Source organism: Balearica regulorum, chromosome 4 (genome assembly GCF_011004875.1).
Source record: "Balearica regulorum gibbericeps isolate bBalReg1 chromosome 4, bBalReg1.pri, whole genome shotgun sequence".
NCBI classification, from domain to species: domain Eukaryota; kingdom Metazoa; phylum Chordata; class Aves; order Gruiformes; family Gruidae; genus Balearica; species Balearica regulorum.
In genome coordinates this window covers 45,910,335-45,923,714 of record NC_046187.1, presented here as the reverse complement: position 1 = coordinate 45,923,714, position 13,380 = coordinate 45,910,335, and the positions used below count along the sequence as shown (strand labels likewise).

Here is a 13,380-nt window from a genome sequence, read left to right as displayed (position 1 = left end):
AATTTATAATAAAACCTCTAACGTTAACTCTTAAGCTTGAGACAGTTTCATAATATTTTTCGTGAGAGATGTATTCCCAATACAAGGGCCAGCTCCTGCCAAATTTTAAGTCTGCTGCAAAGCACAGAAGCACTGGTTTTACATATAATGACGGTACCATAATGGTACAACTTGGTATGACTGCTTGTTATTTATAGGGTGAGGAAACAAGTGTTACCCCATTGATTAAATATAAAGTACTGAAAACAGAATATTGATTTTGGTTGTATCTTTATGCTGCTGTAAGGTCTCAGTTCTGAACTAAGATCAGTGCGGGTGTTCTCTGGGACCTGAGCGTGTTCCAGGCACTCAAATCTAAGCTGGCCAATTTAAACTAAAAATGCTGTGTGAATTTGTGAGGAATCTTTGTACAAGATGACCTGAGAATTTATTTATGTTTTTAGTTGACTCCAGAAGATGTGGAGTAAAGTAAAAATCTCTAATATGTGATGTTTAAAACTGCACTAACCAATCTAACAGCTTGGAGAGAGGAGTTCATTTCTAGGAGTTGGTTTAACTACTGCCCTTCCCCCCAGGAATCTTCACCTCATTAAAAAAATCACAACTTTGTAACATAAAGTGTCTGCTGTGATGAATAAACGACCTATTTTGTAATTCACAGATCATTTAAACTCTAGCAGTTTCTTATTAATCTTGATAGCACAGTTGACAGACCAGACAAGTATATATAAAAAAAAAAATCTTCTGCTTTAAAAAATTCTGGTAGATGCAGAGACACATAGAATTGCTGCTACAATCTCATTAAACTGTCATGTTTTCCTTTCCGCTTTTGCTAATCATCACAGCATTTGTGTAAATTAACTTTTTATCCTTGTTTTTTCCTGACTAGCTTGTTCAGAGATGGTACAATCTTACTGTGTGCTCCATTAGCTTATCATGGGAATGCTGGCACCTTCATCACTAGAGCTGCAATGTAGTTTATTAGGTAAAGCTGATGGTACTTGTGCATGAACGCTAACTTGGACGATGTCTTCTAGAGCTACTTTGTGCATCTGCAGAGCTACAGAAAAGGGCTGGGCGTGGATCTGAATGCTGACCTCCTGGCTTTATGTACTGTTGTAGGTTAGGCATAAACATCAGCTCACTTCCCATCTGTTTTGGACCACAGACTAGCTTTCCCCAGAACAAAGCCTGAGTATTGCTCTTCAAATGGCTCACTCAAAGACTGCTCCAGAGGGCCGGGTGGAAAAAAGGCTGTAAGAAGGCTGTCATCCTGTATAGTCCTATAACGCAAAGCCTACTGAGACTGTATGCTTAACCCTCCTCCCTCCCTCAGGCCATACAGGAGGATATGCAACACATACTCTGTTTCATGCTGTGAAAATACCACTCTGGTGGGCTGCAAAGAAGTCATCTCACTTCTTTATGCACTTTGAACTGAGACATACAAAATAAGTATGTGGTGCTGTGGAACTCTTGACACGTGGAGCCTTGAGGAAACCCAGGGCCAAGTGCTATGTAATGCTGATGGAGCCCTGAGTAAGATGAACATGTGCCAGTCTACACCAGTTGGCCTCAGGGCCAAGGGTCAGTCCCTGGCCCTGTCTGTGTTTAGCAGCATAGACATAGCAAGGGATTGGACCCAGAGGCTATCTTTGCAGAAGTGTATTAGATGATCCTGTAATAAATTTATTGAGCTCCAGCAGAACAGATGGATGCATTTATCCCACAGCTCTGATCAGATTCACTCTTTCATGGCTAGAAAACTTCCAGTTTTCACCCTAAATTTATTTGTGTTTAGTTTATACATTCTTGTACATGCTGGCATTGTTCTTTTAGCTTTTCTTATTCACTGTGATTAACCCTTCCTCCTTTCCCCCCTTCCTCTGTGCATTGACTGATAACAATAACCTTTTGAACTTTTGTTGTAAGGCTAAACAAGTCCTGTCACTCTTAAATTTTACTGTACCTTGAAACTTGTTGGCTTGGAATTCACCAGTGTTTCAGTTATCTATGCTGCAAAATACTGTACATATCTAACCTGCACCCTCAAGAGTGGGTTCTGCTCAAATCAATGTTAGGGAAAGGGTCATGCTTGGTTAAAAAATTTGTATTTACCCATATCAAAGTGTAACCTGAGTTGCTACTGAAAGAAAGCATCAAAATGTGGTAGATAATTCTCATTTTACCTTAGAGGATGCAAATGTTTGCAAGGCATTTGGATATTACAGGAATAGTGATGTGGATCACCTGTATTGATACTATGCATTCTTTATGAGACTCTTGAAGCAGATATTAAAACTTTTTTCTGTCTAGCTGTAGTGTATATTTTAACAATTTAGTAGTATAGCCTTGTTATGTCAGAAAGCACTGGGTGTTTTGCAGAATGCCATTTTTCAAAGCACAAAACTGGGCTTTTGTTATGTTGGAACTGGCTCTTTCCAGGCTGCCAGTCAGTGACAGGATGTTTCTGTGCATGAGAGAAATGGAAGGCCGGTTTTGAATACCTACTTTACTGAGATGTTATTAAAAGCTCTTCCTAAGTATTGTGTTCAGTACCGTGTGCAGAAGCTTCTTAATAATTAGACAAAATTCTGGCTTTCAGAGTCAAAAGTGAGTGCCCTCTGTTTCTGTTAGATGAATCCAAGGATTTGATGATGCTCAGTTTCCTCTCACCCATCATTTAAAATACTACATTTTTCTCCTATTAACACGAGTCTTCCCACTAGTGCTAGTTGCTGTGCTCCTGTTATGCCCTCTGTCTCCACTGTAATCTAAGAACATCCATTTGACAACCAGTCTCTAATTAAGAGAGTTTTAAATTAAAATGACTGGCAAATTTAGAAACCTCTGAGCAATAGAGAAAATATTGAGTAAATATGCTTACAAATATTTATACAGGTTCAGATACGATAAAATATGTGCTGTGGCAAAAAGTGTGCTCTAATTGAACAGTACCTGCTGTGTAAAATGAAACAAACTGTTATCAACATTTCCTCATGTTAGGATTCTGAGCTTTTTGTCAATTTTTTAGAGAGATGAACACTCAAAGATATTCAGGCAAATGTTACTTTTGTAGAAGCTGTTATTTTGACAGCACAAAACTTGATAAGGCACTATGAAGAAGCGTGATGCTCTCTCTCCAATTGGCAGTGCAAAGCTTAGGCTTCAGCTGGAAAGGGGAACTATAGGATATAGTCTCCACCTACAGCCATTCACTCCTGTCCTGCATGGATTTCTGTCCAATCGTGGTGTCATACATCAAATCTCTAGAAAGTTTGCAGATTTGGAAACACCAAGAATAATTTCTCTTGTTCTGCTTGCCCACTAAGAAACGCCTCTGTGTTCTGCTGAGAGTAGAACAAACTTGGAACAGGATGGGAGGAACTGGGAAATAGCATGGATTAGCTAATGCTTCTCAGGTTTTGAGAAGGGCTCCTCTGGTCTGCCCTCAGCAGATTTTGTGATGTTCATAAATGGGCTGAGTGGTTCCCATCTTCACTTCCTGGTTCTTTTTCACAGAAGAAAGCAGTGAGGCTGGGGCTGGTCCCTTTTTCTGACAGCAATCTGAAGAGGCTAGGACTCCAGTGATTTTTTTTATTATCTTCCTTTTTTGTCCTATGAAACTGTCTTTACCTCAACCCACGAGTTTTACCTTTTTCTTTTCAATTCTCTTCCCCCATCCCACTAGAGAGGGGGAGTGAGCGAACGGCTGTGTGGTTGTTTTAGCTGCCAGCCAGGTTAAACCATGACATGGTGTTATCCTTGCTTCCCTGCCCTGACCACAGCAACTGCTCTTCCTCCAGCTTGCAGAGCCAGAAAGAGAGCAGCAGGAATGGCTGAGGAAAGTGTCACCCCCAACATCAGTGTCCTGCCTTCCCCTAAATGCAGTGACCAGCAACCATCCTCACACTTTCACAAAAGTTGGAAAAAGATTGATGTCATTCTACAGATTCCAGATTTGTCAGCCACTGTCCGCAGTGGTTGTCACTCCAGACCCCCATTCCTTTCAATATTTTGGTCCTTTCTGTGATCCTTGCTATGTCCAGTGTCAGGGGTCCAGTGAGTAAAGGAAAACTGGTAGGTGGAGCTTGGACAAAGATGAGATGGACAAAGGATGAACAAGGTAAAGGTGAAGATTTTACCAAAAAACTGGGAAGTGGGCCAAATTACAGAACTCCCTGTATCCATTTCTTGTGCAGGTTTATATATAATAGTAGTGCTATTTCCATATATCTGCATTGGGAACCCGTAATATTTGTCAAGGTGGTTAACTTGGCAGTATAAAAACTTAAATAAGTCAAAACTTGCTGCATGACAATCTATATGCATTTAAATGTATTCTTTTGAATGTAACACCATATTTAGTGCATAATTTCTCAAAATTCTTAGTCTGGCTCAGTTAGTAATTGATCACATAGAAAGGTCACTCCTCCCAGCCCCTCCTTTGGTTGCTTCTTAAAAGGTGACATGTTATGGTGGTCCCTACTCCAAACTCTTCTTCAAGCATCTAAGCCTTTAAACAGTGTTAAGAAACACTTTGACTAGTCCTGTGGTTCTTATAAAATCACTAGTCAGAACACTTTTAGTAGGTGGAATAGTACTTCTGACTTTGCAACCCAGTAAGAGCATGTTCATGTTAAGTGGTTAATCCTGAAAAATGACCATTAATAGGGTAAGTAGGGGGTTCTTATTTACAGGTTGACTTAAGGGTGAGTCCTTCCTCATACATGCAACACAAAGCAGCATGCAATGAGAAAAGATAGAAACCCTAGCAATTAATACTACCAGTAATAAAGCAGTCATTCCTCTGTTTTGGGGGTTTTTTTCCCCTCTCGTGAATATAGTAGCAGCTGGTGGGAATGTCAGAGCACACACTAACTTCTCATTGCACGGTTATTTCTTCGGCTAATGAAGTCTTTCGAGAATACTTTTCAAGCCACTTTTCCAGAATGGAAACCAGAGTTGCAGACTTAATATTATGTTGGCTATATGTGAATATTATTTTTTAAAAAACCAAAACACCAGGGGTCCCCATAGGGTATTGTAAAAATTCTTAGTTTTACTAGTCTATTTAAATATATGGTTTTCAGAATTCTGAATACTGTGCACCTGTGAAAGGTTATTTTAAATTAGCTTCTTACTGTCTGAGAGAGAACAACACGTAACTATTAGTAGGAGCTCTTAACAGGTTAGAAAACTTCATAACACCCCAAATGTGAACTACTTAGTTATTAACATGAGGGATTTCGGACTCCTGGATTTGTTTTCTGTCTCACATTAATACTCTGTACAAAACTGGGCAGATCTGTAAGAAAAATCTGGGGATAATAGACTATCTTGTCTGTAAATCGGTTGAGAGTCAATGCTTATCTGCCAGAGAGAGGGGAATATGAGGAAGAGGGAATGAAGAGTGATGGGACAAAGCCTAAAAATACCTTCTTAAGGATCATCTAGCATAATATCCCTTACAGGGGCCAGTAGCAGATGTCTAGGGAAATGTATAAAACAAAGACACATGTAATGATAGTTCCCCAGAATATTCTTCCAAGTTCCAACAAATGAGCCAAAATAGGTTTGTATTTAATAACCCAGTAGACAAAAAAAAAAAAAGAAATATTGGAAGGAAAAAGATGGCTTGTGGAATCAATGCAAGCTTCTAGTCCCTTACTACTTTCTGCAGTGCAGTAAGAAATACTTCGTCAGGCTACAGTGTGCATGAAAAACCTACCTCCTTTTGGTTTTGAAATGAAAGCCTGCTGGGTTTGTCAGAGAGATCCCACTACGTTTTGTCTCGGAATGATTAGTCTCTGTTTCTTCCTTATTAACTGTCTCTGTGTCTTCTTTCTGCACTGGAAAGTCGTAATTGTTCTTAATTTCAGATTGTGTTAAGATGATCAGGAAGCAAAATTTCTCCCTTCCCTCGCTCCAGCTGATTATCTTCTATAAGTTATTTTTGGCCTGAACTTGTTTTTGCTTGGGAAGAGGTTTGTTGTTGAAAGTTTGTAGAAATCTGCAGAAAGAGGCTTTCTTTCTCATCAGCGCAGGAAGGAAACTTGTTGCAGTACAAATAATGAAAGTTGTCTGGTTTTATGGCTGAAGATTTCTGAGTTTTAGTGAAGGAAAAATATTTACTGAAGGAATTAGGGTTGGTTGTTTTTTTTTTTTTTAGTTCAGTGAGCCTTTGAAACCATTCCTTCATCCTTCTTTCTGGAGGCTTTCCATATTTTAGCCTGCTGCCTAGAACATAAGTATATTGTTCAAAGAAACTTAAAAGTAATGTTTCTGTCCTGTTGACATAACCTACTTCCAGTTGTGGAAATAATGACACTCTTTTTCACTCAATCCTCTGTAACCCCAGAAAAATAATTCTCTGACTATTTATTGCGAAGGCTACATAAGATTAGTGCAACTCAGTAATGTACTTGGAGCTAAATGTATTTTCTGGATTTTCTAAATGTATAGGTTCATATAATTGCACATCCCATATGCTTAATGGCATATGGTTAAAATAGTGTGACCCAATTACAGTTGCAATAGAAACAATAATAGTAGTAATAGAAACCTTGAAGTGCTAGTGCTTGAGGTGGGGTTTTTTTGTTGTTAATTTCCTATTTTTTATGTTAGTTTCTGGCTTTACTGTTTATGAGAAAGTACGTGGACAGCATGGTGCTGCTGGGGACTGCTTGTAGAAGTCGATAGCTTTCTTTAGCAAGTGTTTGGTCCTTTGTGACTTGCCTACATGGGAAAGCTTGTGTTCTGTAAGTTAGGTTGTAAATTTATAGTGCATTAGCCACTATATAGAAAATTCCATGTAGACATTTAGCGCATACGGAAAACATTTCCGTTCAGCAAGGATTCCTGCGTGTTGAATGTACTGCACTCAGTTATTCTTTGTGTGGTGAGATCATTCACACAGAGGTCAGTACATAGTAGCGAGTATACTATGAACTTGTGCTCATAACTTTGCCTATTTTAATTTTCCCATGTATGCAGGGGAGAGGAAAACTTTTTTTTTTTCAAATCCATTCTTCAAAAAAAACAGTGGAAAACCTCTTAATGTTGCCTGCACATGCAGGTCTCTAGATGCGCTCAAACCCACACCACACTTCAGCACCTGTTTATGAAGTAAGTCAGGGCAGCAGGCAGTTTCTTAGTAGGTAGGTATATAAATTATGCAACTTGCTGTCATTCCTAGGAGTAAACAGGAAGTTCTCTCTGAGATCCTGATGTTTTTTTCAGAGGTTCATGGTGGATGACAGAAACTGTGCTCTTCTCACCTGTGTTGGTAACACATTAGATAATCTGATGTGTACAGCATAAAAACTTAAACCCTAAGGGGCGATCTGTCCAGAAAGAGCTGTTGTGTTATGGTGGAATAAGGCAGGGTAGTCTGTTGCTACCTGGCCTATCTCAAATCCATGGAGACATAGAGGACTTTGTTTTCCTGCTTGGGAAGTCTGGCACCTTTTAATGAGCAGTAAACTCAATTTAATATTAAAGCTGGGACATTTTTATGGTTGAGTGTGTCTTGTGTATTTTTGGGGTGAGAGAATCATGCAGCAGTGCTGAGCCGTTCTGAGACCCAGAGGACAGAGTGGCTCAGTTTTACTTTGCGATTCTCCTGCCTTTAAGAGCGCACAGTGCACTCTTATAACCATAAGACTGTTCCTATCTGTGCATGTAAACACATAAATGAGCTGTTTTATACTGGCAATTAGATACTCTAGAGAGTTGTGAAGCTGTGAGATATTGCTTCACTTAGGGTAGTTGCAACTACTTGGCCCACAGCCTACGGCTTTGTTGCCTGCAATAGGTGTTAGCAAATGGCAATGCTAATGCGCTTAATGATATCATTACTAATCGGCAGCCTGGTCAGAACAATTGACCTTCATTGATCTTGGTATTTCTGCTTTTATTTCGTCCTCTGCCCTTTATGACAAGCTGTGCAAGCTATTTGCCTTTGAAAGGATGTAAGCAGTTATATTGTAACACTTTAATTTTAGTTTGACTGATTTATTTTAATGAATGGTATTATGAATTTTTTTTTTTTTTTTTTTTTGAATCAGTGTGCCACGCCGAATTGAATGCCATCATGAACAAAAACTCGGCTGATGTGAAAGGCTGCAGCATGTATGTTGCCTTATTTCCATGTAATGAATGTGCAAAGCTCATCATCCAGGCAGGTAAGGAGTAGTGCCAGCTTGATTTGTCAGGGTTGCAGTGCTGCCTGCTCCTTGATATCTTATCACGGATGTATTTGATGTTAAATTGCTGCTGTTAGATCTAAATTAATTGCACTGTCAACTTCATAAGATGCTACTTGTGGGGTTTTTTTTTGCATCTGAATGGTGCCAAATTCTTCCAGTGCTAATTGCATCTTCTGTGATTCTAAGCGTGCTTCTAATTTAGGTTTGTAACTTCTTAGACCAGGAGCTGCCAAAGAACAACACAGGCTTTGCATATAATTACTGTCAATTTTACTGTGCTCTGACACATTGAATAGAGTAGGGCAGAAAGAAATAAACTTCTGCATGACAAAAGGTCCATTGGGAGTATATACATGAAATTTTAATTTGAATGTGATGCATGGTAGATATTTGAAGATTTTAAAATATCTTTGCTCATAAATGTCACAAGACTTCTATGATCCTACTTTAATTATGTCTTTCATTATAATTGTTATAAATCTGTGCCACTGCAGCAAGTGTGCTGGCCTAAATGTGTTGCCTTTTTTTCAGATTAGGCATATCTGCAGCAGGCTTCAGTTCCGTAAAAATCTCTGCTTAAGGTAGCATATATTTTGCTCATTGAGTAAAGACTTGTGATCTTGGCATGGATTGCTGTTCTGGGGAGTTTCTTTCACCACTAGTGGCTATGGGGATCTAGGAAAAGGGAGCAAACAGAATGTTGCTTCATTTTGGTCAGTAAGGTTTGAAATGGAGAGGTGAAGGGGGAATGATGATGGTATTCTGTATTTGTGCTGCATTTATTTACAGAGTCAAAATCCAACGGTCTTCAAGGTAGATTGTCTGCTAGTTCTCATTGTAGTCACTCATCCTTATGCACTTCAGTATGCACTAAATTGCAATGTATTGATATTTATGTTGTCTGGTAAATACAGTAAGATGTTGATAGGCTTTGAAACACTTGTGAATTCTCTTGGGTCAGCCTTTACACTTCTCTCCTGCTTAAGTAGTAGTTTAGATCATTCAACAATTTGAGACAGCATGCATTTATGAGGATTTGAACCTAGGATTGGGAGTTATTTATAAAACAGAGAACAAAAGGAAAAAGCATCCTTTTATAGCTGTGCGTTGGGAAAGGGAACAGGATTTGGGGTTTAAATTCTTTGTGGAGAGGGGTTTATCTATATTAGAGAGGTAGAAAGGTAAGTTTTCAATTACTTTTGCAAAAACGCTTAATTTCTAGTCTGTCTATCTTGTGGTTTTGACTGCGAGGTTTTTGTTCTGGTTTTCCGAGTTAAACTTAGGTGAAACTGGAAAAAAAATCTTCCAACATTTTTGAAAGAACTGTCTTCCAAAACAGCTCTTAGCCTTATTCTCAAGTACAATCTATAGTATTTTGGGAAGTAGGGGTGTACAAAGGAGTTCTAGAGTATGTGGATGAATGCTGCCTTTTCTGATTTTGTGCACTAGTTCTTATATGACATTACCTTTTTTTTTTGAGTGTAATTCTAACATTTTTTCTATATGAGTTTTTTAGGCATAAAAGAAGTTATTTTTATGTCTGACAAGTATCATGACACTATGGAAATGACAGCTGCACGGCGGATGTTTGATTTAGCAGGTATTATATACAGGTAAGAGAACTTTGCATTAACTTTATTTTTATTTTGGAAAGAAAGAAAATGGTGTGTGAAAGAGACCAACTGCAGGGCAAATTTTTTTCTTCTTTGTGTTTTATTCTTTGGTAGTGTTTGTAGGTGGCTTGCTCTGTATGCCTGCAAAAGATACTGGATTGACAGATTGTTGCACCATTCTTTTTGCCATGTGTGTGATTAAATTTCAATTTCATAATATTTGTATGAGAAAATGGTCCATTTGGAATATTAATTTCATTCCTGAACTGCAGGTGAAATTGTTAATGTGATGGTTATTTGTTACATTGTACTTGGGAGAGTCATTGATGACCCTGCTATGAGCAGGAGGTTAGACTAGATGACCTCCTGATGCCCCTGACAACCTGAATTAACCTATGAGTTGGACTGAAATGACGACTTGATTTTTTTTTTTTTTTTGATTACCTGATCCTTATTGAAAGTTTAGTATCTTTTTGTTGCAGTCAACTTGGGAAGGTGTCAAACCAGCCACCCATAATTAATTCTTGGTGCCTATAGCTGTCCAGTCTTCTTTGGTCAGCTTTTCTTGTGAGAAAAGGATAAAACTTGGAATATTTGCCTAAAGTAATAAGAATCTGAAAAATGTTTGAAGAGTGGGGTTTTTACAGACACTGACAGAGATTCCTAAAGACAATCTGTTCAACAGCTAGTTTGATGGCAATAACATGCTGTGGGTGAGGCTAATTATGCAGTCAGGGAGGCTTTGCAACTCAAAAAAGTTTTACAATATTAATATAAAGACTTTGAAAAATTTGCAAACATAACAATTCTGACAGATAGAATTTTAGGATGAAAGCTACCTACTGGGCTAAGAAACTTCCATGGAAAAACACAGCAGTACTTGAAACTTAGTTTTAGTCCTTCAGTGTATTTCCTGTCTACTAAGACTATTTGACCAAGAGGCATAAATCATTCTCTTGCAAGTCAAATCTTGTAACTTCTCCAGGGTGAGAAATGTTTCTTGCATTTCAGATTGGCTATTCTGGACAAAGTATTCAGAGCTTCTATGGTCAGCAGCATGTGCTTTTCTGTGTTGACTGTTATTCATTCTTGTATTGATTATTAAGGATGTAGGTGGTACTTAATGAATCTCTTGAACTGAACTGCAGAGCTTAATTAGGCACTAAATCCACAATATTTACATAATCCTTTGTTACTGGAAGACTGGAAAATATGTGCTCGGTCCCCAAATACCTTCTTTGCTAATTGCTGTAGCAGATGCTGTAATGATAATAAAAGGAAACATTTTGTGGCAGTATTAATTTTACAGTTCTAAAGTTAAAAATTTCAAATTATTTCCTCTTAACTAGTTTGGGTTTTCCCCAGTATGATGCATAATGTGATCTATTCCCCTAGCACAAAAAAATAATTTTAATATATTGAGGCAAAGTTTTGGAAAGTGTTCTTTGAAAACTTGGCAGGAAAAAAGTGATCAAAATATTTATCAAAAATATATTCCAACTATCATTATATTATATACACACATATACATATATGTGTTTATATAATACATATCCAGTATATATTTATAGATACATATATGTGTACCTGTATCTGTAAATATATATAAACTATTTGAAATACAAGTATATATGAACAAAAAATCCCAGCCCTCGGTAACATGATGCCACCACCTGCAGCTGAGTTGTTAAAAGTCCTTTGACTCCTGGGTAATTTATGAACTCCAATAGCTGAAGAATGTACAGGCTAACCCAACCCCATGTGTCTTTTTGTCTTAGTCTTTCTTGTCCAGGTTTCTCTCAGTGTGGTGCACTATGAATTGGCTCCATAGAGATAAAAACTAGGTGAATCCAAGGAGGGGGTTTTTTTTTTTTTTTTTTATTCCTTCAAAAATTTAGCTGGAGCTAAAGCAAGCAAAATGTTTTAACTACTCACTAACTAATATCTGGGTTTTTTCTTTATTTTAGGGAATTCAAGCCAAAGTGTAACAAGATCATCATCGACTTTGATTCAATTAACAGCAGACCAAGTCAAAAGCTTCTGTGATTTAAGTCTCATTAAGTCTCTAGAAGACTGTGATTATCCTTTTCTAAAAAGCTGCTAATGCCTTTCATCTTGAAGTTACTAGCAACTTTTTTAATGGCTTCTGTAGCTAAAGTAAGACTTCTAAGAAATCCAAGGCATAAAATGTCCCCCTTACTTCATCTTGTCATGTGGAATCTAAATCTACTTACATTTTTTTAATGCCTTTATCAAAACTGCTTAAAAAGTCTAGAGACGTGTAGATGAGACAATATAATGTATGTAAAGAAAACTGTTCTGATTCTTGCTGTATTCATCGCCACATGCTCTGATAGGCTGTCAGCATTGATTTATACCTGGTTTAACAGTGGTACTTATTGTAGCCAGTAGTACATTGCAATACGCTAATTACTGTTGATCTCTCTATTGGATACATGGATCTAAATAGTTGATCCTAATAAAGGACAAAAATGTTATCCATGCAAATATAATCTTCCAACTGGCATAACACTAGTATTTATAAGGTTATACAGCTTAAAGAATGTGGCATATTCTGCATGCATTATCCAACAAATTAAATACTGTATTTTTTCTTTTAATTGCTGAGGAGGGGTGAGAGAGGACAGTTGTTCTGAGAATGGTCTCTGCCAGACCGAGCTTTACAGGTGCTTTCAAGTCCTTGTTTTCCCCAAGGCCCCAGAATTGTAGAGTTGAAGGAGGAAATCATTGGCTCTTTACCTTTGGGACTCTTACTTGGAGTTGGTTTTCATGTGCAGAAGGAAATTATTTTATTGGTCTAAGCTGTTGCAAGACAATCCAACATAGCTCAGTCAACCTGTAAGGTAACTGAATAATTTTTGTCCTTTGAGAGAAATTGGAGATAGTCAACCCATATCCATATCTGTGCCAAAAGAGGTAATTATGATGTTAGCTTGTTTCCCAGTGCCTGGCGTAGTACCTTCATTTTCATAAATGTTGCCTAAAATAATATCCTTTTTAATTTTATCTTGAGATCTGGGAATACATTTGAATTTCTTTTCTCTAATTTGATTTTTTTAAATTAAATATGCCTAATGGCTTTGTTTAGATAACATTGGTGGTGGTTGTTGGTTTGGTTTTTTTTTAAATGTAGTTGTACTTCAATGAGCTTTTATTTTCTCTATAAAAGCTTTGTTTCATATTTTGGGACATTATGTAATTTGGCTTCATACCAGTATTATTAAAGTCTTATTAAAATCCACTACATTGAAGTAGACTCATTATTATAATATTAAGCTGTGTGCTTGGCTCCAGAGTGCTGCTGTTTTTGCAATCATATGCAAAGCATATTTTGTGCATTTGTGATATTACATAAAGTATAATGTTCATGAACCATTTGGCTACTAAAGGGAGCATTGTAATGTACTATAAGATGTGTCCATTTATAAAGTAATTTTCTGACTTTCTCTTTTTTTCCTACACTGTTTCTCCACCTCAAAATTGGTCTGTGGCTTACTGCCAGAAGAAAAATTTGCACATATGTGGAGAGGGAGGGT

At 37.6% G+C, this 13,380-nt stretch overlaps 1 protein-coding gene across 3 annotated transcripts in view; it reads left to right on the top strand.

Moving 5' to 3' along the window:
- Positions 1-13,085, top strand: part of DCTD (dCMP deaminase) — a 59,888-nt gene extending 46,803 nt beyond the window's left edge. For all 3 annotated transcript variants that reach the window (XM_075751950.1, XM_075751951.1, XM_075751952.1), the window contains 3 exons: positions 8,070-8,186; positions 9,727-9,823; positions 11,791-13,085. In XM_075751950.1, the coding sequence (XP_075608065.1) occupies positions 8,070-8,186; positions 9,727-9,823; positions 11,791-11,869 (293 nt within the window). In that variant the 3' untranslated portion in view covers positions 11,870-13,085. The remainder of the gene's footprint in view (positions 1-8,069; positions 8,187-9,726; positions 9,824-11,790) is intronic.
- Positions 13,086-13,380: the final 295 nt, after the last annotated feature.